General features: G+C 48.8%; 1 protein-coding gene across 9 annotated transcripts in view; it reads left to right on the forward strand.

Moving 5' to 3' along the window:
* The first annotated feature begins 2,315 nt into the window (after window positions 1-2,315).
* Window positions 2,316-22,060, forward strand: part of PTPRU (protein tyrosine phosphatase receptor type U) — a 373,235-nt gene continuing 353,490 nt past the window's right edge. For all 9 annotated transcript variants that reach the window (XM_081920500.1, XM_081920501.1, XM_081920496.1 and 6 more), the window contains exon 1: window positions 2,316-2,675. In XM_081920500.1, coding sequence (XP_081776626.1) covers window positions 2,603-2,675 — 73 coding nt within the window. In that variant the 5' untranslated portion in view covers window positions 2,316-2,602. The remainder of the gene's footprint in view (window positions 2,676-22,060) is intronic.

Below are 22,060 nucleotides of genomic sequence, written 5' to 3' on the forward strand. Positions count from 1 at the left end.
GCATGACTAAGCCGTTTCTGGTAAACCAGAGCAGTGCACAGAAATGCTGTTTACCTTCCCGCCGGAGCGGTACCTATTTATTTACTTGCACTTGGACGTGCTTTCAAACTGCTAGGTTGGCAGGAGAAGGGACTGAGCAACAGGAGCTCACCCCGTCGTTGGGATTTGAACCACCGACCTTCTGATCGGCAAGCCCAAGGCTCTGTGGTTTAACCCACAGCGCCACCCGCGTCCCTAGATGGAGTTTTAATGTGACCAAACAGAGCCCTGCTTGTACTTAGTTATATTATCCTTTCTCTATGCCACCCTTGTCACCCAAGGAGACATCAAGGCAACACTTGCAGGGGTTTTGAGCAGTCTCCCATCCAACAGCTGGCCAGACCTGCACCCACTCAGCTTCAGCAAGATCACCTCACCGCATCTGGGACCTTCAGACCATGCCCTGAGACAGCATCTATAGCCCCGCATTGAAAACCCTCTTTGTCCTCTGCTCCTCTAGCAATACACCTCCACAGCCTTTTTCATGCCGCAGGGTTTACCGGTGGTGGCAGAGCAGGAGTGGAACCTGTTGCGTGGTGAAAGCAAAGTCAGACGTCCGCTCTCTTCCCGTGGGGGGAAGTGGTCTAGACGTGCACAGAGACATTCTTTGCCCTGAAAAAGCCAGTGTTTTCAAACGCGGTGGATGTGTGCTGAAACCACCTTCGCCACACTTTGGAATCGATCTCTGACTTCACCCTAAAATGACTCCAGGATGCATTTTATCCTAGGCATGAAAGAGCAGAGCAGCTATGTAGCAAAGCGCTACTGCATTCAGGTCCTGCTTGCAAGCTTCCCATAGCACAGTAATGGGCACACTTGGCCCTCCAGCTGTTTTGGGACTACAACTCCCATCATCCCTAGCTAACAGGACCAGTGGTCAGGGATGATGGGAACTGTAGTCCCAAAACAGCTGGAAGGCCAAGTGCCCACAGTCTTTGACCCAGGCTGGGATTAATCTAGGTCATTTCTCCCTCTCTTATTTAATTATTAAATTTATTATGCCGCCCTTCATCCCAAGATCTCAGGCTGGTTCTTCCTCTTCTTCCCCGCTTCTGATGTGCTCATGCATTTCCCTCACGCAAACAGAGCCCAGGGCCATCTACAGACCATAGGATAATGGCAAAAAGACATCAGTGATGAGAACAAATACATAACTAATCGATCGAAAGATTAACACACAAACCAAACCCAGAAATCCAACCACCCAACTTCCAACTGTCCAACTTGGACATTACCATGCCAAATGCAAAGGGGTTAAGGCAGTGGTACCCAATCTTTCTTTGGCTATGCCCCACCTAAGCATCTCTAAAATCCTGATGCCCACCTTGTGACATATACTGGTAATTCTTATTATTCAAAAAGTGAATTCCTCTTCACAAGGAGGAAGCCTAACAGGCCATTCACTGTTAACAATTCATTCTTGAATTGCCCCCCCCCCAATCAAATACTTTGATTTTTGATTGGACCTACAAATCCAATACTTTGGCCACCTCATGAGAAGAGAAGACTCCCTGGGAAAGACCCTGATGTTGGGAAAGATGGAGGGCACATGGAGAAGGGGACGACAGAGGACGAGATGGTTGAGCAGTGTTCTCGAAGCCACAAACATGAGTTTGACCAAACTGCAGGAGGCAGTGGAAGACAGGAGTGCCTGGCGTGCTCTGGTCCAGGGGGTCACAAAGAGCTGGACACGACTAAACAAAAAATTAAATCAAATTCCCCCCTGTGGGGCGTGAGCCCCAAGTTGGGAACCACAGGGTTAGGGTGAACAGAAATGAATAACATGCTGGAAACCATAGTTGGAGGGGGGCGCCCATGTGTTCGAATCCTGCCTATGGGTTTCCTACAGGCATCTGGTTGGCCACTGTGAGAACAGGATGCGGGACTCCATGGGCTTAGGGCCTGATCCAGCAGAGCTCTTCTTCTGTTCTTAATATAAATTGCTGCTCTATTCACTCTCACTCTCTCTCTCACTCTCATTCACACACGCGCGCGCTTGCCCTATAGATACTTAGATAACAGCGGCTCCGAACTGCATTCCTGCTTTGCGCCCCCGCCCCCCCTCGCCTGCTCTTCTGCTTGCCCTTCCTCACTTCGACCAGCAGGCGGCATTCTCTGCCTTTCCAATCCTGGCCTTCGCCTCCCGTTCAGAGCCGTCGTTTCTCTCCTCCTCTCTCTCTCTCTCCCCCCTGCACTTTTTTCTTCCCTTCCCTTCCCTGGAAGCCTGACGTCAGTTCGGTGCTGCTCACCCCCCTTCTCTCCCTCTCTCTTCTCTCTCTCTCTTTTTTGGGGACGAAGGTTTTCGGTTCCAATCAGGCTCCTGCTATTTCAGCTGGAACTGGGGGGAATCAATGGCTTCTCTCCGCAACTTTCCGGCGCGCCTCTGAGAAAAAGCTTCTGCTGAGCTTTGGCAGAAGAATAATTCTTTTTTATTATTATTATTTAAAGAGAGGAAGAGGAGCAGGGGAAGAAAAGAGAGAAGGGAGTGAGGGACGCCAAGAAGCTTGGAAGAGAGAAGAAAAAAAGAACTTTTTTGGAGGGTGGCTTTCTGCTCTCCTACAACATGCAGAACACCCGGGCTTTGATCTTCATGTTAACCTTCCAGATCTGCTCTTTGGAGACCGAGACGCCTACAGGTCAGCACCCCGAGACCCTCGAACCCTTCCTCCCCGCAGCCCCCTTCTCCGCCCCGCTCGCTCCCTCCGGCCGCCGCTGCGTTTCGCAGCCTGTTTTCTTGGAGAGTTTGGCTAGGCGCTTCGCGGGAGCTTTGCGCGCAGTACTTGCGTTGCTCAACTTGTGCTTTCGCTCTCCTCCCTCGCTGCTTTGCCTGCCTGCCTGCCTGCCTTCCTTCTCCCGCTAACTTCGGAGGCGTCTCGCAAGGAACGAGCCCGCGGGTTCTCAGCGCTTGGGAGGCAGCGGCAAACCGGAGTTTGAAACGGACCTGTTTGCCTGGTGGCGCATTTCCTCGTCGGCGTTCGTGGTCCAGGGAAGAGGGTGGCGGGCTGCTGTTGTTTTTGGAGAGCCGGGGCAAGCGGGCGGGCGTTGTGTGTGTTTAAATTCCTGCTCGGGAAGAGGCTGTAAAACGAGCCACCGGGAAAACTTCCTCCCCTTTCCTTGCTCTCGCTTTCGGTCCTGTCTAAAGTGATTTAAGGTCCCCGAGAGCTCCGGATTGGGCTGACTAGAGAAGGCACTGGGGCTAAGAGGAGTTCAGTGCAACCCTCCATCTCAACCCCCTCCTCAAATATCCCGGGCATCTTCCCCAACTCTTTTTAAACTGCGGCAGATCTGACGCTTTTCAGCTATCCCAGATGATATATTTTGGAGACCATTGGGGTTTGGCTTGAATCTGCGTTTCCTCGGTCCCTTTCCCCCTTGTTTGTCCACTTTCTCGGCGGCGGCGGCGGTTGACCGTGCAACCCTAAGTGCGTCTACTCGGAAGTAAGCCCCATTGAATTCAGCGGGGCTTACTCCCACGTAGGAGTGTGTAGAATCGCAGCCTGAGACTTGTGTGTTGCCGAAGGCTTGCAAACGTGTTTCTGGGGAAATAAGGCGGAAGGACCGGTTAGCTGTCTCCCTCATTTCGCTTCCGAATGCATATGTTTGTATGTGTATGATTTGAAAAGAGATACAAGCCAGAGACCTTTCTCCTGTCCAGTGATGATGATGATGATGATGAAGTACTTTATGGATGAAACTGTCTGAAAAGGGGTTTTCATGAGATATTGCTTTGGTTCACAGTTCAAGAGGGGCGCCCAAACATTTACCCATCTCCTTGCAATAAGTCCTGAGATGCCCCCTTTAGAGGATGGTGTGCCACGGTTTCACCGGGACCCCTTTAAAGTATCGCCACCTTAAGAGATACCCTGGGGTGTCCAACATACCCCGAGGGTCTTGTGCCTTTGGGGGGTACTTCTCTCCCCCCTAACCCTGCATGTTGTCTTGACTGTACTTTACAAGGAGAGAGGTTCCAGGGGCGAGAGGAAAGTGGCCGCATAATATGCTTGCTCGATTTGCCTTTATCCGGAAGGGAGAACCGTTTCCTTAGAGTAAAACACCAGCAAATGGGCCAACTTTTGACTTTCCCCAGTCACTGCTTATACTGCAAAGCTTGTAAAGGCAGTAGAAAGTGTGACTCTCTCTGTGTGTTGTGTTGAGAAAGCAAAGGCTGGCTTTTATTTTCCTTGGCATTTTTTAAATAATAATTAAAAAAACAGCTGGAGAAATGTCTTTGACACATCAGACTTACTTAGCATGGACTAGGAATAGATCTGCGTTCAGCACAGATGACTTCCTGTGCTGTTGACCTGTGAGCAACCACTTCAAACTTGCCTTTATTTGCTAGGAATAGATCTGTGTTCTCCATAGACGACTTGCTGTGTTATTGACCTGTGAGCATCCACAATGTCTCTCTCTCTCTCCCCCCCCCCCCATGAGAGTCACATCCTTCCTTTAAACCAACACATCACAGAAGGGAACAAAAGAGACCGCTAAGCATTTTTCTTAAAATGTCAAACAGTTAATATCTTTAATGGCACCTCTACTTTTTTAATAAAAAAACCCCATCCCATTATTGCCATCTCAACACCTGACTTGCATGCCGCCTTTGAAAATATATTGCTTGCAATGAAACCTTTATGAGACCAAGGTTGTGGAGAGTTGTTTTCCCTTTCCCCAAAGTGCTACATTTTAAGCCTAGTGTTGTGGTTTCTTTTTAATTCCACTTTGCAGGAATTTTTGGCGACGGTTCACCGACTGAGGTTTCTGTTTTGCTTGACGATCCAATATATTTGTGAACCGTGTCTGGAAACCTACAAACGTCAGTTGACCTGATCGTGGGTGTCGCTGGGGGAGCAACCTGCCCCCACCCCCATAGCAACAACCCCCTGCTTGCTGTGTTCTGGAAACACTTGCTTCCTAAGTCATATCTGGTTTAGCTGGGTCCCCCCCACAACTGCTTGCATAAATGCACAGTGCTCAGCGTCTGCTTTCAAGCATTCTTAAAGTTTAAAAAGCCGCCCCTGCGATTTGAAACCAGCACAGGTTCTAGTGACAGATGACTGAAGGGTTGATAGGCTACGTGCAAAAGTCTTCAATGGGTTTAACGTGCAATCGGTCCTTCGGGCATCAAGGGATGTTGAGAAGGTGGGACGCCGGGTGGAGGTTTCTCTCGGGTCCTTTCTGCTTCTCATTACCGGCAGTAGCAGGGAGGAGAGTTCCTCCAGATGGAATGAATGGCTCTGGAATGCTCTTGGGGTGGGGGGCACACATGCCTTATTCTTATTGCCTAGCCTTTTCCCAGCCGCGGCATGTGGGGTACAAGAGAAGTGAGCTTTTTGCTCATCAATGTGGGAGTTGGTACATGGAAGACCTCAGGATCCTCCAGATCTTAGCCCCTCAACCCACCACTTAGAGGGGAAGGACTTCAAGTGCCCTGGCCATGTGGATTTCTCTTCGCAGAGCGCTACTTACATCAACATAATATAATAAGCATGGTGTTCCTTCTAGCACAGTTGCTAAAGTGTGTGTGGGATGGTTGACACTGCAAGTTTGAAATCAGTTCTCTTGGGGGCAGTGGGAACTTGCCTCTCTAAGTTAAGGCACAGCTATGGGGCTGGGGCAGGCCTTGTATAGGGAACACCCCCCCCCCCGCAGTATCTAAAGCAAGGGCGGGGAACCTGTGTTCTGCCCCCTCCCCTCGATTTCTTGGAATCCCATCGGCATGAGATGTGATGGGAGTCGTAACCCCCCCCCAAAAAATATTGTTAACGGATGATATGTTTTGACACGGGGGATGGCTCCTGCTGTCGGAGAGGAAGAGAAAGCAATGTTTTCGCAGAGCTCCATGCTGAAAGCCCTGTCTCCCAGTTCTTGAGCAACTTGGCATTCTACTTTCATTTCCTGCTGATATTCTGCATTCCTTGAGCATCTGGACTTGCCGGGATATTCTTGAGTTGGGGCTTTAAGTAATTAAAGGGCCATGATAACTCAGTGGTGGAGTCACTTATAAGGTCCCAGGTTCCGCCTCCAGCATCTCCAGGTAGGGCTAGTGGAGACTCCCTGTCTGTAACCCCAGAGAGCTGCTGCCAGTCAGTGTAGACAGTACCAGGGTAGATGGACCAATGGTCTGACTTCACACAAAGCAGCCACCTCCTATGTCCCTGCATTGTATAGTATAAGCATATTTTTATCTGTCATGTGTGCGTGTCTATGAATAGGGAATATGCATCTTTCTTTTCAGTGGAGGGCTGTGATAGGGTTTTCTCAGTGGTGATTTTTTTCTTCAACTGCAGTGTCCTTTCTCCAACAGAGGAAAGCTTCTCCCTGCATAAACCCAAGCATTCATTACACTGGTAATGGTAGGAGTATCGAAAGCTGCCTTCCACAGACAATTGGCCCATCTAACTCAGTACTGTCTGCACTGACTGGCAGCAGCTCTCCAGGGCTTCAGGCAGGCCATGGAGATGTCAGGGATCGAACCCGGGACCTTCTGCATGCAAATCTGATGCTGACCCCTGAGCTACAGGCCTTCTTCCTGAGGTGTTGATGGGGAGCCACATTCCTTTTACATGAGCCTTGATGATTGGAAATGCCTGATACTCCAGGTGATACAAATTTGCAGCGAGTTTCCCCCCACCTGCCACTCACACCAGCAGAAACTCTACCAGTACTGTTGCTTTGAATGCCCTGCAGGCTGCCTGGCTGAAACAGATGCGGCTATATGGCAACAGTCCTTCCTCTTCTCTTGTGCGATTTCGATAAGTTGCATGAAGTAAGCCACCCATACTTATTAGCAGATTCTGCAAACTTGTTACTGATTAAAAGCTTGTCCCATCAAGCCCTGAACATCACAGGCAAGGGGAGTCTGTCCTTTTTTGGAGGTTGTTATATATATATATCCTCTGGAATGAGCAAAGTTATTTCCTTGAATCTCACGCAGGTCGCTGCTTGAGCATTGATCACTTGATGGCTGCAATGTCAAGTGACAACTTCTGTGCAAGGAGCCCCCTCCCCCACACCATGCACCAATCATGGCTTAAATCTGCCTCCCCCAATTTGGTGCCCTCCAGATGTTTTGGATTATGAAACCCTCTTAGGGCGTTTCCCTCAAATATTTCTCTCATAACTTCTAGCCTCGGGATGGCCTAACACCTCACTTGTGGATGACTGGTGCTGTTTTGGCCCCATCAGCAATGGGGCTCCCAGCCTGAATATTGGAAACAGAGGGAATGATTCGTTGTAGGGACACGGGTGGCGCTGTGGGTTAAACCACTGAGCCTAGGATTTGCCGATCAGAAGGTCGGCGGTTTGAATCCCTGCGACAGGGTGAGCTGTGCATATGCAGATGGATTTCCAGTCACACTCTGAAGGCAACGTTTAGGTGCTGACCTTTGGATTGGTCTGCAGTGGCTGCCCACTGCATAGGCAGTGGTAGAACATGCATTTATTTCAGCTGCACATATTTAGGTTGCAAACACCTCTTAGCCAGTGCCATTGGACTCAGTTGATCTTCCCTGGGGCTGCCAGCCAGATCCCCAGGGCTGATCTGAACTCTCCAGGTGTGCCTGGCCCACTCCAAGTCACAGGGAGAGGGACTGAATCTCCAGGTGGATGAGAGAGCCTTTAATTTTTATTATTAAGAAGACTAGAATACCCTTGGGGTCCCTGCCAATTCTATGGCTGTGTGTGCAGCTTGCAAGTTTCAGCCAGGCAGGAGCCAGCTACAAATTATTGCATAGGCCCGTGTTTGTGTGTGTCTGCCTGCCTTCCTTCCTCCATTCCCTCCTCCCCTCTCCCAATTAACTTCTGTCTCCAGGGCTCAGTGATGGGAAGGAGCATAAAGGGAGAATGACCATGGCCTATCCTCATGACATCACCAGGGGTCGCCCCAGTGGCTCAGGTTTGGACCCTGAAGAGTCAGTGTCTGGGATGCTGCAGACCTGGCAACCCTCATCTCCTCCCCCCACCCCCAATAAACCTGTATAGGATTGTTCTGTACATCACTGTGAGGTATGGGGGACTAAGAGGTCACAGTTAGGTCTCCCAAAAGGATGGAACTTTCACAGGCGCCTGCAGATGCCCAGCCACTGGGCAGTGGCAAAGCTAAAAATGAATTCCATGGAAAAAAATGGCGGAAGCTTTTGGCTCAAAGGGTGAACAATGACAAAGGAAGAACATAAGCAAATTCCGTATGGAAGTGGCCATCCTTTGGGATGCCCCCCCCACTTCTATTATGGGAATGAAAGCATTGAATGAGTACCATGTTTCCCATACATGTGCAACAGAAATTCCTCCTGGCTGCGTGCCTTTGCACCCTTCCAGATCAGCTCTAGATAGTTGGGAGAGCCCCTGGAACAGATTCCATGCAGTAAAGCATAATGGCTGCTGAATGCGACCTGATGTACCCTTTGCCAAATGGTCCCAGGGTGAATTGTAAAATAAAATAAAATAAAATAGTTAAGGTAAGGGTAGTGTACAAGTTAAAATAAAAGCCAAGAAAATAGTGAATATCAGACTAACAGCGCTCAGAGAGAAAACATCGGTGTTGCATGTGGAAGGTCCCAGATTCCACCTCTGACATCTTCAGATAGGGCTGGGAGTGGCTGCTGCCTGAAACCCTGGAGTGGGGCTTCTGGTCAGAGTAAACAAAAAGACCACAAGAGGAGGCTGCTGGATCAGACCAATGTCTCATCTAGTCCAGCATCCTGTTCTCATGGTGGCCGACAAGATGCAAGAGCACTGTCCCCTCCTGTGGTTTCCAGCAACTGGTATTCAGAACAAAATTAAAAAATTCCTTCCAGTAGCACCTTAGAGCACACGAAAGCTCATACCAATAACAAACTTAGTCTCTAAGGTGCTACTGGAAGGATTTCTTTTTTTTAAATTTTGTTTCGACTACGGCACACCAACACGGCTACCTACCTGTAACTAGAACTATGGTATTCAGAAGCATTGCTCCCCTTCTAGCGCTGTGGAGGCAGAGCATAGCTATGATGGCCAGCTGCCTTCAGTAGCCATCTCATCCAGGAATTGGTCCACTCCTCTAAGTCAATGGCCGTCACTGCCTCCGGTTGCCAGATTACCAAATAGGCAGAGTAGGCACCAGCCTATGGGGCCCATGCCACTTAGGGGCCCTGCGACAACGGATCAAAATAACATTGATTTGATCTTGAAAGAAAATTACAATCAAGCTTTCTTAGTTCAATGTTATCCCACTAGAGTGGGGTGCCCCTGAGATTTTGACTGCCTAGGGGCCTCCACAGGGTTTAATCTGGCATTGATTGCCTCCTGTGGGGGTGAGTGAAATGTTAACATATGAGAGAGTGCTGGAGGTGAAATAGTTAAACAGGTTGCCCAGTCGGGACCCAGGGGGGTGGAGTCAGTGGGACTATAAAACCAGCTCTGGGAGGGGCAAAGGGGGGAGTTTGATGAGGAGTTCGTTGGAAGCTGGGTGGTTGGTTGGAGTGAGAGTGAGTTGGGATAGAGTCTGTGGTTAGGTTGAGTTAGTGTAGTGAAATAAGCTGAGTCAGGAACAGTTAGGGCCTAGGAAGACAAGTAAATATCTGAGAGGTGGTTTAGTGAGTGAGAGCAGGTAGCGGAAGTTATAGGTCTGGATAGGCACCCCATGAATGTAATTGACCGATACCATTTATAAAACCACATGAATATTAAACTGCAATAAATAAACAGAAGTTTATGTTTCAATTTAACCTTGACTGGACTCAGTATTGTACCAGGTAGGGCCTGGGTGGTGACAGTGAGAAATAAAGTGGTGGCACGGGGATCAATAGATGGTGAAACGTCCGGGGACCCTGTGTGATCGCCACAGTGAGTTCCACAGTTTAACTATGTGCTGTGTAAAGAAGCACTTTGTCTTATCTGTCCCAAACCTTCCAACATTCATGAGTTCTAGCATTATGAGAGAGGGAGCAAAACTTTTCGCTATCTACCTTATCTGCACTGAGCTAGATGGAGCAATGGTCGGACCCTGGGGTAAGGCAGCTCCCAATGTTTTGCTACCTGCAGTCCTCAGCAATGGGTTGTGTGTGTAAGGAACTCCTGCCATCGCACACGGCAACATTACCGTGGCAGCGCAACAAATGTGCGCTGTACTCAGGGCGCATGTGTGCCATTGTAGCTCCGAGTAACTGTGTGGTGTCGCCTCTGCAACACAAACAGAAAATGAAATACTGTTCTGTGCATGGATGTGTTCCTTGCCTACAAGGAGGGGGCAGTGTGGAAAGCCAGCCAAGTTCTAAATGCTCCCGGATATGATGGATGCACTAGAATAAACAATCCCATATTTCTGCAGTGACGTTCCTCGGGTTCCTGCTGGATTGGGGGGGGGGGCATTGGCCAGGTCTTCTCTGGCTAATGTTACTTGGATGTGAGTTACAAATTCAGTGGGTGGGTTGACTTTGGACTGGATTCAGGATTCGGAGGAAATGTCTGTTGGAGGCGATGAGGTTTGCTGTAATTATTCTTTGCCAAGTTGTCGTCCAGGATCTGGCAGTCGCCTCTACATTTCCATGCGGGGACTCCAAGATACCCACTCCCAATGGGAAATGGCTGTAGCTCTGTGGTGGGGCATCTGCCTTGCATGCGAAATGTCCCAGATTCAATCCCCAGCAGCTTTAAGCAGGGCTGAGAGAGGCCCCCATCCCCTTCCTGGAAGAGCCACTGTCTATCAGTGTTGTGACAGTAGCAGCTGACTGTGTTATTTGTTGCTAGTTCAGACGGAAATCCCTGAATACAGTGTTAGGAGAGGAAGGGAGTGTGTGTTTTTGAATTGCTTTGTTCTGCCTGTTAATAAAATGCTTCTTCACAATGTCATTTGTGTCTGCTGAGGTTTTGGAAACAAGAATGCATGTTTTAAAAATAGACTCGATTTACTATATTGGTCTGAAGGGACGTGGTGGTGCTGTGGGTTAAACCACAGAGCCTAGGACTTGCTGATCAGAAGGTCAGCGGTTCGAATCCCCACGATGGGGTGAGCTCCCGTTGCTCAGTCCCTGCCAACCTAGCATTTCGAAAGCACGTCAAAGTGCAAGTAGATAAATAGGTACTGCTCTGGCAGGAAGGTAAACGGCGTTTCCATGCGCTGCTCTGGTTCGCCAGAAGCAGCTTAGTCATGCTGGCCACATGACCCAGAAGCTGTACACTGGCTCCCTCGGCCAGTAAAGCAAGATGAGCGCTGCAACCCCAGAGTCGGCCATGACTGGACCCTTTACCTTTACTATATTGCTCAGAATTTATGGGGCCTAAACTGTTACCCGTCAACTTTTCACAGATGAAATAAGAGATTTGCTTTTACCAGTGGTCTGCTCTAAAACAGGGGTGATACAGGGTTTTCACATACCACAGAGCCGTGTCCAGAAAATTGGCATGTATGTAATTTCTGTAGAATTGATTCAGTTTTTGGTTGCAAAGCAAGCATGTACCAGAATATGCCTGCTTCATCCCTCATGTTTTCACAAAAGACTGACTTGTTTTTGGCCTGGAGTAGGGTTGCATATACCTCCACAGAAATCCTCGTGACTGTAAGTTGTTAAGGGCGCTGGGAATTGTAGCTCTGTGAGGGAGTAAACTACAGTTCCCAGAATTCTTTGCATTTGTGCTTTCAGTGTTTGACATCTACACAGCCAATTTAATTACAGTCATACCTGTGGATAAATACGCTTCAGGATAAGTATTTTTGGGTTGCGCGGCGACCTGGAAGTAACGGAGCGCGTTACTTCCAGGTTTCACCACTCGCGCATGTGCAGACGGTCAAAATGACATCACACGCATGCGCAGAAGCGGCAAAACGTGACCCACAGATGCACAGTTATACCTTACGTTCTGTTCAGGATGCGAACGGGGCTCCAGAACGGATCCTGTTCTCATCCCGAGGTACCACTGTATTAGTTTCACACTTCTGTGTAAAACAGGAATAGCAAAGCCCTACATGGCAGGGTTGTTGTGAGGAACCAACAAGGTGCAGATTGCAAGCCACTCTGCAGATGCATTTTTTTAAATATATAAAAAACCATGTATTTTAAAGACAACAGGGCATTTTTATGTGAACGACATTCAACTAAACCTTAAGATCAGCAGGTGGCCCTTACTCCCTCTTGGCTGCGCTTCCCAGGTTGTCTCCAACTGTTGCACCCCTTGTGATGGAACACCCTGTTGTTCCTGTTTGAATGAACTTCCCTTGATCCTTTGGTCCTAATTGGACCATCACTGGAGAACACAAGGAGGCTTCTTCTTTGTTCCTTAAACAATGTGGGTGAGGAGAGAGGATCTGCAACCCCCTCTGCTAGGAAGGGATTCTGAGCCTCATGCAAAGAGCCAAGCCACCTCGCCGGAGAGATGGAATGGAAGGAGAAAGCTATGGGATGGCGGGAGGGAGGGTTAAGTGACAGGGTGTCCTCAAGCATCCTAAGGCATCCTGAGTGGGCTGTGGAGCCCTGGCAGCAGCTTGAATATTAATCGGGTCAGCCACCTTTCCAGATGTAGCCAGAATGGTGGGTGCTGTAATTAGGAAGCCTGCTGAGATTTCATTCATGTATTAATTATGATCGTCTCTGTGAACAGAATAACGGCTTCTTCGCCTTTCTTCTACTTCTGGTCTGTTGCTTTTAAAATGCACTTAGTCAAGTGAGCAGGGAATGCAGAAGTCTTGTTTTTGAACCCGGGGAGATGCAAATGAAGTCCGCAGGGGGTCGGTGTGGAGAAGGGAGCGCCCTGATCAACTCTTTACTCCTCTGCCAAGCCTAACAGCCTGAAGTTGTTTTCGCTCCCTTCTGCTCCTCAAAATGACCCGCCGGAGTCTTCCAGAGAGTGAATAAATTCCAGCAGAATAAGCAGCTGCCGCCACCGGGTTGTTGTGGGCGAGTTTTCCCACTCACCTTCCTCTTTTTCGGATCCAGGAATCTGGATGGGCACCAGCACTTGGTATCATCCTCTGCTGAGGCCTGTCCTGGATTAACTGTGTCAGCTGGCTGGGAACTGCCTTTTGAATTTCCCACAATGCCCCAGGGCAATGGTGTGTTGCAGGCATTGTGGCCGTCCCAATCTGACCTGCGCTGATTGCTGGGCTGCTAGCCACCCCTGCCTCCTGAAGCCCATTGAGACAGAAGAGGATGCTTGTTTGTTGTGGGGGAGAAAGGGAAAGGAGAATGTTAGCCGCTTTGAGACTCCTGAAGGGGAGTGAAAGGCGGGATATCAAATCCAAACTCTTCTTCTTCTTCTTCTTCTGCAGAGAGCCCCTGGACCAGTCTGGAACTTGCCCTTCAATGGGAAATCTTCCATATGAGACCCTCTTCAAATTATTATGGAATCCATAGGCTTCAGTGTATCACAGATGGATGCAAGCAGTGCTTTTTTCGGGGGTGTGTGTGTGTGTGTGTGTGTGTGTGTGTGTGCAGAGGTACGCATAGCCCAAAACATTTTGTGAATCTAAGTTTGGCCTCATTGAGGGGCAGTGTTTCAATATGAGTAGGAAAATGAGAGTACCCCTAAACTGTTTTTATAGAAAAAAGCACTGGATGTAAGGACCTGCTTGTAACATCAGTGGTAGATATTGCCCATTGGGACAGGTGAGGCAGAGAGCACAGCAGTAGGGGCAGCCAGCTAGTTTTGTCCTCCTCCTCCCTACTACATTCTACACTGGCAACAATGGGACTAAGGAGAAAGAAGCTGCTAGGCCGTCCCACCCCCCTGGACTGCTTGTAAGTCAGAAGGCAGGCAGGCATGCAGGCAGATGTTGGTTGGTTAGTGGGGCAGTGTCCCACACAGCCTAATAGAAGTGTCTTCACTGTGGACTAATCTATACAGGTCAGTTAAAACGTTATAAATACATTATAAACATGTGACACCAGAGGGCGCTTAGAGCAGTATAAAATCATCAATGTAAAATTGCATTGAGAGCCATATAACAGGTTTTTCTTTTTAGTGTTTCTACAGTCAGTAGAGGGACGTGGATGGCACTGTGGGTTAAACCACAGAGCCTAGGACTTGCCGATCAGAAGGTCGGCGGTTTGAATCCCACGACGGGGTGAGCTCCCATTGCTTGGTCCCTGCTCCTGCCAACCTAGCAGTTCGAAAGCACGTCAAAGTGCAAGTAGATAAATAGGTACCACTCTGGAGGGGAAGGTAAAAAGTGTTTCCGTGCGCTGCTCTGGTTTACCAGAAGTGGCTTAGTCATGCTGGCCACATGACCCGGAAGCTGTACGCCGGCTTCCTTGGCCAATAAAGCGAGATGAGTGCCGCAACCCCAGAGTCGGTCATGACTGGACCTAATGGTCAGGGGTCCCTTTACCTTTACCTTACAGTCAGTGTAGATCCAGCCTATGTAACACCCACATCATCACTTCAAGGACAGGATAGAAAAATGCTTTGCTGGATCTGGGGCACATCCAACCCAGCAAATTGGCTCCAGCTAGCCAGGCACCTCTGGAAGCTCACAAGCAGCATTTTAAATTTAGCGGCTATCGGCCACTTGTGGCAAGTGAAGATGCCCGGGCACCAGGATGGCACCTGACATCTCCACCATCTGGAGGTGCATGCCTTGGGATCCTTGGATCTTGACTGTTTTCAAACACTAGCAACACATCCTGCAGAATTCTATCATCTGTTGAATTTTATCTGTACAATCAGAATGAATTTCAGGACCCAAAAAGTCATACAGTATTGAAAAATGCGTCTTCAGAGCCATCTGTCCCCAAAATGTCAACTAGACATTCCGCTTTTGGCGACTGCAAGCCTGGTTTAAGGAGCCATTTGGCACCTAGCTTATATGAGTATCTGACACTGCTCACAAGCAGTTAGGCTAGAGCAGTGCAATGCTAAACTTTGCTTGGTTTCCTATCTCCATCCCATCCCCAAACTCACCTGGTGTTAGGAAAGCTTAGGGATGGATTGTAATTCAGTGGGAGAGCATCTGCTTTGTACGCAGAAATCTCTGGCATCTCTGGGTAGGGCTGGGAACGTCCCCTGCATGAAACCCTGGAGAGCTGCTGCAAGTTTGTGCAGACAGTACTAAGCTTGATGGACCAGCATGTTTCTAGTCCTTTGGAAAGGGATAGGAGCCTCTTTTGCTTTTAGGGCAAAGCAACTTCTGCCCCTGATCTCAGCCCACCTTTATGCACTTGCTGCAACTTGTAGCTTTAATTGGTTTCAACAGCAGGCTAACTGTGTTAAAATTTATGAATGGGGACCTGGTAGCAATCTAAATAAATAAATAACCCATAATACCAAAGTGTGCTGCTGGGGAATGATGGATTGCTGTAAAATGAAATAGCCAGGCCTTCCAGCAACAGACAACCTGATATTCAACTAGAGAGGAGGGAGGGAGGGAGAGAGTTAGTAAGGGAGACAGAGATGACCAATGTAACAGAGTTAAAAGTTGGACACTTCCCACCAGAATGTTGTAATATGGCAGCTGGAGGGTTGGTTGGATAATTATGGGATGGGGAATGGTGCTTGCAGTCAGGTTCATTGGCTTTATGTGGGTCTCTTAATTTTACTTGCTGATCTCTTACTGTTTATTTTATTTTATTTTTGTATATAAACCACCCATGAGAACAGGGCTGGATTAGCCATTAAGCAACATCAGCACATGCTTAGGGCATCAAGGGAAGGGGGCCACCACAGGAATTTTCCGTTGCCAGGTTTTTAACATTAATGGTCACAAATTGCTCAGCTGAGCATTCATTTTCTCAGTTGAAGTATATTAAAAAATCCCAGTAGAACAACTATGCAACAAGGCAGGCTGGATGCCTCATCTCTGCTAAGTATAGAAGCAGACGTGTTACATAATATTAGTTTCGAGGATCTGATAAAAGACTTTTTAATTAGAAAAAGTAGGAGAATCCCCCCCCCCAGATATAAATCAAGTTGAATTACAGTACACAGAAAGAAACATTATTTTCCATCATACAGTAGGTTTTGTTTCATTTCAAAAAATAAAAAATTATTTTATGGCCTATTATTGTTTATCTTTTGAATTAGCTACATAGGGGGGCACCAAAATCTTTTAATTGCTTAGGTATGCCTAAGCAGCCTTCCCATTGGGCCCGCCAGGCCCTTTTAGTCTAGCCATGCCTACTTGCCCTACTTGACATTGTGTATAGTGGGGAGGGAGTTCCACCTCTGAGGGGAGGGAGTTCCATAACTGAGGGGCCACTACCGAGAAGGCTCTGTCCCGGGCCAACCCCTCCTCACCACCTCTGAGGGCTGAGGGACTACCACGAGGGCCCTGTCTGCTTCTATTTGTACCTGGGAGGGTCTGTAGGGAGTGAGACAGTCTTTTAGACATTTGGGGCCTACATCATTTAAGGACTTTAAACACGAATGTGAGCACATTGAATTAGGCCCACAAATGACTACAATTCCATTCCATTCCTGCCCATCAGCTGTTCTACTTAGGGCTCCAAAGTCCTTCATATAGGAAGGGCATAGGAAGAACATAAGAAGTTGCTTCATACCAGGTCAGACCATTGGTCGATGTTTAGGGTTTCCACATTCCAAAAACTGAAAATCCGGACACAAAAGATGTTGAGCATTTAGGACATTTAGGAGGTTTCCGCCCAAATACTGTTTCTGATGCTGAATCCCAGCTATGTCCAGGAAATTCAGGATGTATGGCAACCCTAATGTAGCTCAGTATTGTCTACACTGACTGGCAACTGATTTCAATCAGGAGTCTCTCCCAGCCCCATCTGGAGATGATTGGGATTGAACCTGGGACCTTCTGTTTGCAAGGCAGATGCTCTGCCACTGAGCTATGGTCCTTCCCCATATGAGGGCCTCATGGTGGTCACGTTGAGGACCCCAGCTCCAGTGCTTACACTGACCGACTCAACAAGGGTACATAGCAGCCTGAGCAGTTCCAGGAGCAGGAGTAGTTCTGCATGCTGCAGGCTCTTTGAGAATAAACTAGCACAGGCAATCACAACAGCTCCAAGTTGGCTTCATTAATCCTAGATTCAAAAAACCAAAATCCCAAGCTACAGCTTTGAACATAAAGGAATGAAGGACATTCAAGGAATGAAGATGGTCTGTCAAGGGCACATATCTCACCTTCCAGCCAAAGAAACCAGACAAGGCCAGCTGTTTTATACTTGACCTCTTCTGTGCTCCGAAGAGGGGGAAGTGCAGCTCAGCAGCGGCCAACAACACCCACCCAACCAAGGATTCAGGCCAGCCTCCTCCACGGGGAGTTTTTCGGGGGTGTGTGTGTGTGCCTAGCCCTGGCGCTCACCCCCAAGGCTCTAGCTGCCAGAACCATGCCGTCCTTTAAGCGGACGACACGGAGCTTGCCGCCATTACGTCCTCAGCAAACCGGAAGTCTGAGGTACTACTTATTTCTCTCCCTCTGACAGCTTCTGCCATGGTAGCTAGAGGGAAGAGGGGCTCTCCACTGGATCTAGATCCCAGCATGATTGAAAAATATTCATGAGCAGCCCTGAGGATGGAGCTGCGGTTGACATTCCTCCGCTCAGTGTGTGTGCATCTCCCTGCCTCAACGCTTTCCTGAGTTACTGACTTGGAGTTCATTTCTCTGAATGTATATTTATATTTTTCCAGGTTACTAAACTCTGATAATCACGTCTATAATCCACGATAGTCTGTTTATAATGGGCTCGTAAAAAGACGAGGATGAAAAGGATTTGCATCCTTGCCGTTGTTCGGAGGGTGGCCAAGGCAGCAGCACGAGGCAGGTATAGCCCGTCCTTCCTGAAATAGCTCAAGGGGGATGTACACAGCTATTTAAAATGGGGTTTCAGAGTTTTTAAGGGTTTTTGAATGTGTTATGTAGATTTTTTAATTTCATTGTTCTGTATGGGACAATGTCAATAAAGGTATCGTATCGTATTTCATCTCCCATCCCCATAACAGCCCTTTTGAGGTAGGTTAGGCTATGAGGCCAGGATTGAGACCGCCCAGTGAGCTGTGTTCACCAATGGGGATCTGGACCCTGGTCTTCTAGGTCCTAGTTCAACACTCTAATCACTTCAGGTTTTGGTGGCCCACATCAGGATTGCAAGCTGCCAACCTTGGTGGAAAATGCCTTGTTTGGCGCAACAAGTCAGAAGCATCTCAACTGTCTGGTTTACCTGCATTAAGTTGGAGCATTTAAGGGAATAGTTTTCCCCTGTGTCATTTTATTTGCAAATGGATCCTCCTCTCCTGCTTCTTCTGATTTTTGTGCTCCTTGAATAATGTTTGTTACCTCTTGGAACAAGCCAGAGCTGTTTTCCACCTGAGGGGAGAACCTTTTTATGCAGTGAGCAGGAAGATCCATGTAGGGCAAAACTGCTTCCATTCCACAGCATGTTGCAAGGGCTGAACAGACCAAGAATCCAGCTCTGTCCTGTGCAAACATTACCTTTTCTGGGCACCCATGGCAGGGAAACAGCAAGCAGTGAGCTACGGGGCACAAGCCTGGGACCCCACAGCCATGGTGGGGGTCTCGAAATGACTGTGACTTACTTTCTCTTTTCTAAGCCCTGTATCTTTACAGAACAGGAACACTGCTGCTGTTAGAGTGAAGCTCTAGACCAGTTCTGGGAGACCTCAGACCTGAGTGTGAATCAGGCACTTGGGACTCTCCATGGGCCAACTCTCCCACTTGCCCTGCTTTACACCCTCCTTGATGCCTCTGCTTGGCTGAAAAGTGTCTCTTGAAGCTTCTTGCTTCCCTGGTTAAAGAGCAGTGCATGTAGAAGCTAGACTACTGTACAAAGATAACATGTGCATACATTGTTCCGCCCACCACCAGCATGTGGCCCCTGGAAGGTTGCTCAGAAGGCAGTGTGCCCCTTGAGCTGGAAAAGGTTCCTTGGTCCTTCTCCAGACAGTGACACAAAGCCTTCTTTGCTATGCCCCAGAGAGGGATAGCTTGGTGCAGGGATGAGGAACCTGTGGTCTTCCAGCTGCTGCTGGACTCCAACTCCCATCACACTTGATCACTGGCTGTGATGGCTGGGGCTGATGGGAGCTGGAGTCAGTGACATCTGGAGGGCAACTGTTTTCCCCATCCCTAGTGTTAGTATGGGACGCGGGTGGTGCTGTGGGTTAAACCACAGAGCCTAGGACGTGCCGATTAGAAGGTCGGCGGTTCGAATCCCCGCGATGGGGTGAGCTCCCGTTGCTCAGTCCCTGCTCCTGCCAACCTTGCAGTTCAAAAGCACGTCAAACTGCAAGTAGATAAATAGGTACCGCTCTGGCGGGAAGGTAAACGGTGTTTCTGTGCGCTGCTCTGGTTCACCAGAAGCGACTTAGTCATGCTGGCCACATGACCCGGAAGCTGTACGCCGGCTCCCTTGGCCAATAAAGCGAGATGAGCACTGCAACCCCAGAGTCGGCCACGACTGGACCTAACGGTCAGGGGTCCCTTTACACCTTTAGCGTTAGTACACTGAGTGGCACCAGTTCTCCATCTTCAAATACCTGAAGGGAAGATGAAGCAAGCTTGTTTTCTGCTGCTCCAGAGGGTACGACCCAAACCAATGGATTCAAATCACAGGAAAGGGGAGTCCGACGAAACATTAGAACTGAACTTTCTGTGGGTAAGAACTGTTTGACAGTGGAAAGGACCTCCCACCCAGAAGGTGGTGGACTCTCCTTCCTTGGAGGTTTGTAAAGAGAGGTTGGATGGCCTGTCAAGGATTACTGATTCCTGCATTGTGGGGGCAGGGGATTGGACTAGAGGACACTTGGTTCTCTTCCAACTGTACAGTGTTATGATTTTAGGACTTTGGACAGGGGACATTTCCTGCTTTACCTGGAGAAGTTGAGGATGGGACTGGGGACCTTCTCCACGCAAAGGAGCTTCTGTGCCATGCTGAGCTACAGCCCTTCCCCATTTGGCCGCCATTGATCAATAAGTGATGTGTAAACGTAGGTTGGAAGATCAAAGCTGGGCTGCAACCGGCTGAGAAAAAAAGATGCCATGGGGTGTGTGTTGCGGGGAGGGGGAAATGCTGCTAGCTTGAGCCACCGTCCTTTCTGTTTGTGTGGTAATGTATTCTGGAGAGCCATGGTTAATTCATCCTCTTCCCTGGCCTCCACGTTAGCTCTGCCTCTCTCCTGCTGAGAGCGCTATTGTCTGGAATACTGAGCAGGCACGTTCTCTCTTTGAACGCCTGCTTGGGATTGGGGTCAGGGATTGGAACGAATCGGCTTGGCTTCCGTCCGCCAGATGCGTCTTCCCCAACTGTTGCTCTGTGCGTCTTCATCAGGGCAATGGAGTGTGAGGGATGGGAGAGGGTTTTTTTTTAAAAAGGGGGGGGGAGACAAGAAGAAGAAGAAGAAGGTTGTGCTGCCATGAGAGGGGACTTGCTCATTGCACAGGAAAATAAACCTGTGTGGGACACAATGTTTCAGCATTACAAACTACCTTCTCTGATTTTCTTTTTTAAAAGAAAATTGTAGTGGTACCTCGGGTTACAGACGCTTCAGGTTACAGACTCCACTAACCCAGAAATAGTACCTCAGGTTAAGAACTTTACCTCAGGATGAGAACAGAAATTGCGCGGTGGCGCCATTAGCTAAAGTGGTACCTCAGGTTAAGAAAAGTTTCAGGTTAAGAACAGACCTCCAGAACGAATTAAGTTCTTAACCTGAGGTACCACTGTACTTGAATGTCTTGTGAGACTGCGGTGTGTGTGTGTGTGTGTGTGTGTGTGTCAGCAACTGACTTCTTGAGGCTCCCTTAAATGTTCAGTTTTCTTTACTTTCTTTAACAAACGCAGAATGGAATATGTCTCTGCTCTGTCTCCAAAGTTGGAGGCAGTAATGTTTCTGAATACCAGCTGCTGGAGACCACAGGATTGGAGAGTGCTCTGCTGCTTGAATCCTGCTTTCAGGTTTCCCCACAGGCATCTGATTGGCAGGGTCTGCCTGCCCATAAGGTGGGTTGAGGCAGCTGCCTGTGGTGGTGGGTTCCTGTGAGGCAGCTCCTCTGTGGGTGCTCTGCCTGTCCCTGCTGATGCTGCAAAGAAGTAAGGAGAAGTGTTGGCAGCAGCTTCCAGTCAAATCTCATGAGAGTTCCATGAGATCTCACGGGAAGCTGCTGCTGGGAGACCCCAGTAAGTGAGGCTTTGGTGGGCAGGCAGGCAGGTGGGGCTGCAATGGAAGAGGAAGAGGCGCCTTCCTGTTTTGCCTCAGGCGGCGAAATGAGATGGGCTCCTTCTGCTGGCTGGCAACTTCAAGAACAGGACGCAGGATTAGATGGGCCATTGGCCTGATCCAACAGGCTCTTCTTACGAGAAAACATTGGGGAAACTCCCTCAAGCAATATTTTCTCTTTCAGAATGATGGAGTATTTTCTCTTTCACAACGAGGAATATTTTCTCCTTCAAAGCAGTGCTTTTAAAATAAAACCTCTGGAAAACGCCTGGAACCAAGATTCAAAGGTAGTCATTTGAGACTTGCCCTGAGATATTTACCCTTGAGGTGCGCTGAAGCCCTGAGAATGGGGGACGCCATAACCCAAGTCTTGGTGCTGAACCCTGGAGCCTGCTAACCCTACCCAAGCTTCTGAAGACAGAATACGCGAAGGAAGGAGAAATGTGAGGGAAACAGTCATCTTTGAGGGAAAAAATCCCATGCCCTGTTCACTTCTTTCTCCCCATCTCCTCTGGAAAGATTTGGCCCTTGGGGCAATGGCAGCCTTGGGGGTGGTTTCAGGCAAGGCCAGGGAGTGCCGGTTCCCTTGGGAGCTATTGCATTGCAGAGGCCACCACCTCTGCTGCTTTCCAGGTCACTAAAGCATCACTAATGCCCATTGATTGGGGATCATGTCGTGTTTTCCCCTTGACTGCCTCCTGGGCCAGTGGGAGAGAGTTCAGTTGCAAACTGTTATTCCCTCCCTGCGGGCTGAGCCCCCAAGCGCTTAAAAGCTAGCATGACAAATTGAATGAGCAAAGGGCAGGCCCTGATATGTAAGGGAGGTCCCTGTTTGCAAAGGACTTGGGATGAGGGGAGAGGTTGAGTTTTGGGGGTGGTCCAGAGCAGGGATAGGAGATGTCTG

The sequence above is a fragment of the Podarcis melisellensis genome (assembly GCF_964234715.1).
Source record: "Podarcis melisellensis genome assembly, chromosome: 8".
NCBI lineage: Eukaryota > Metazoa > Chordata > Lepidosauria > Squamata > Lacertidae > Podarcis > Podarcis melisellensis.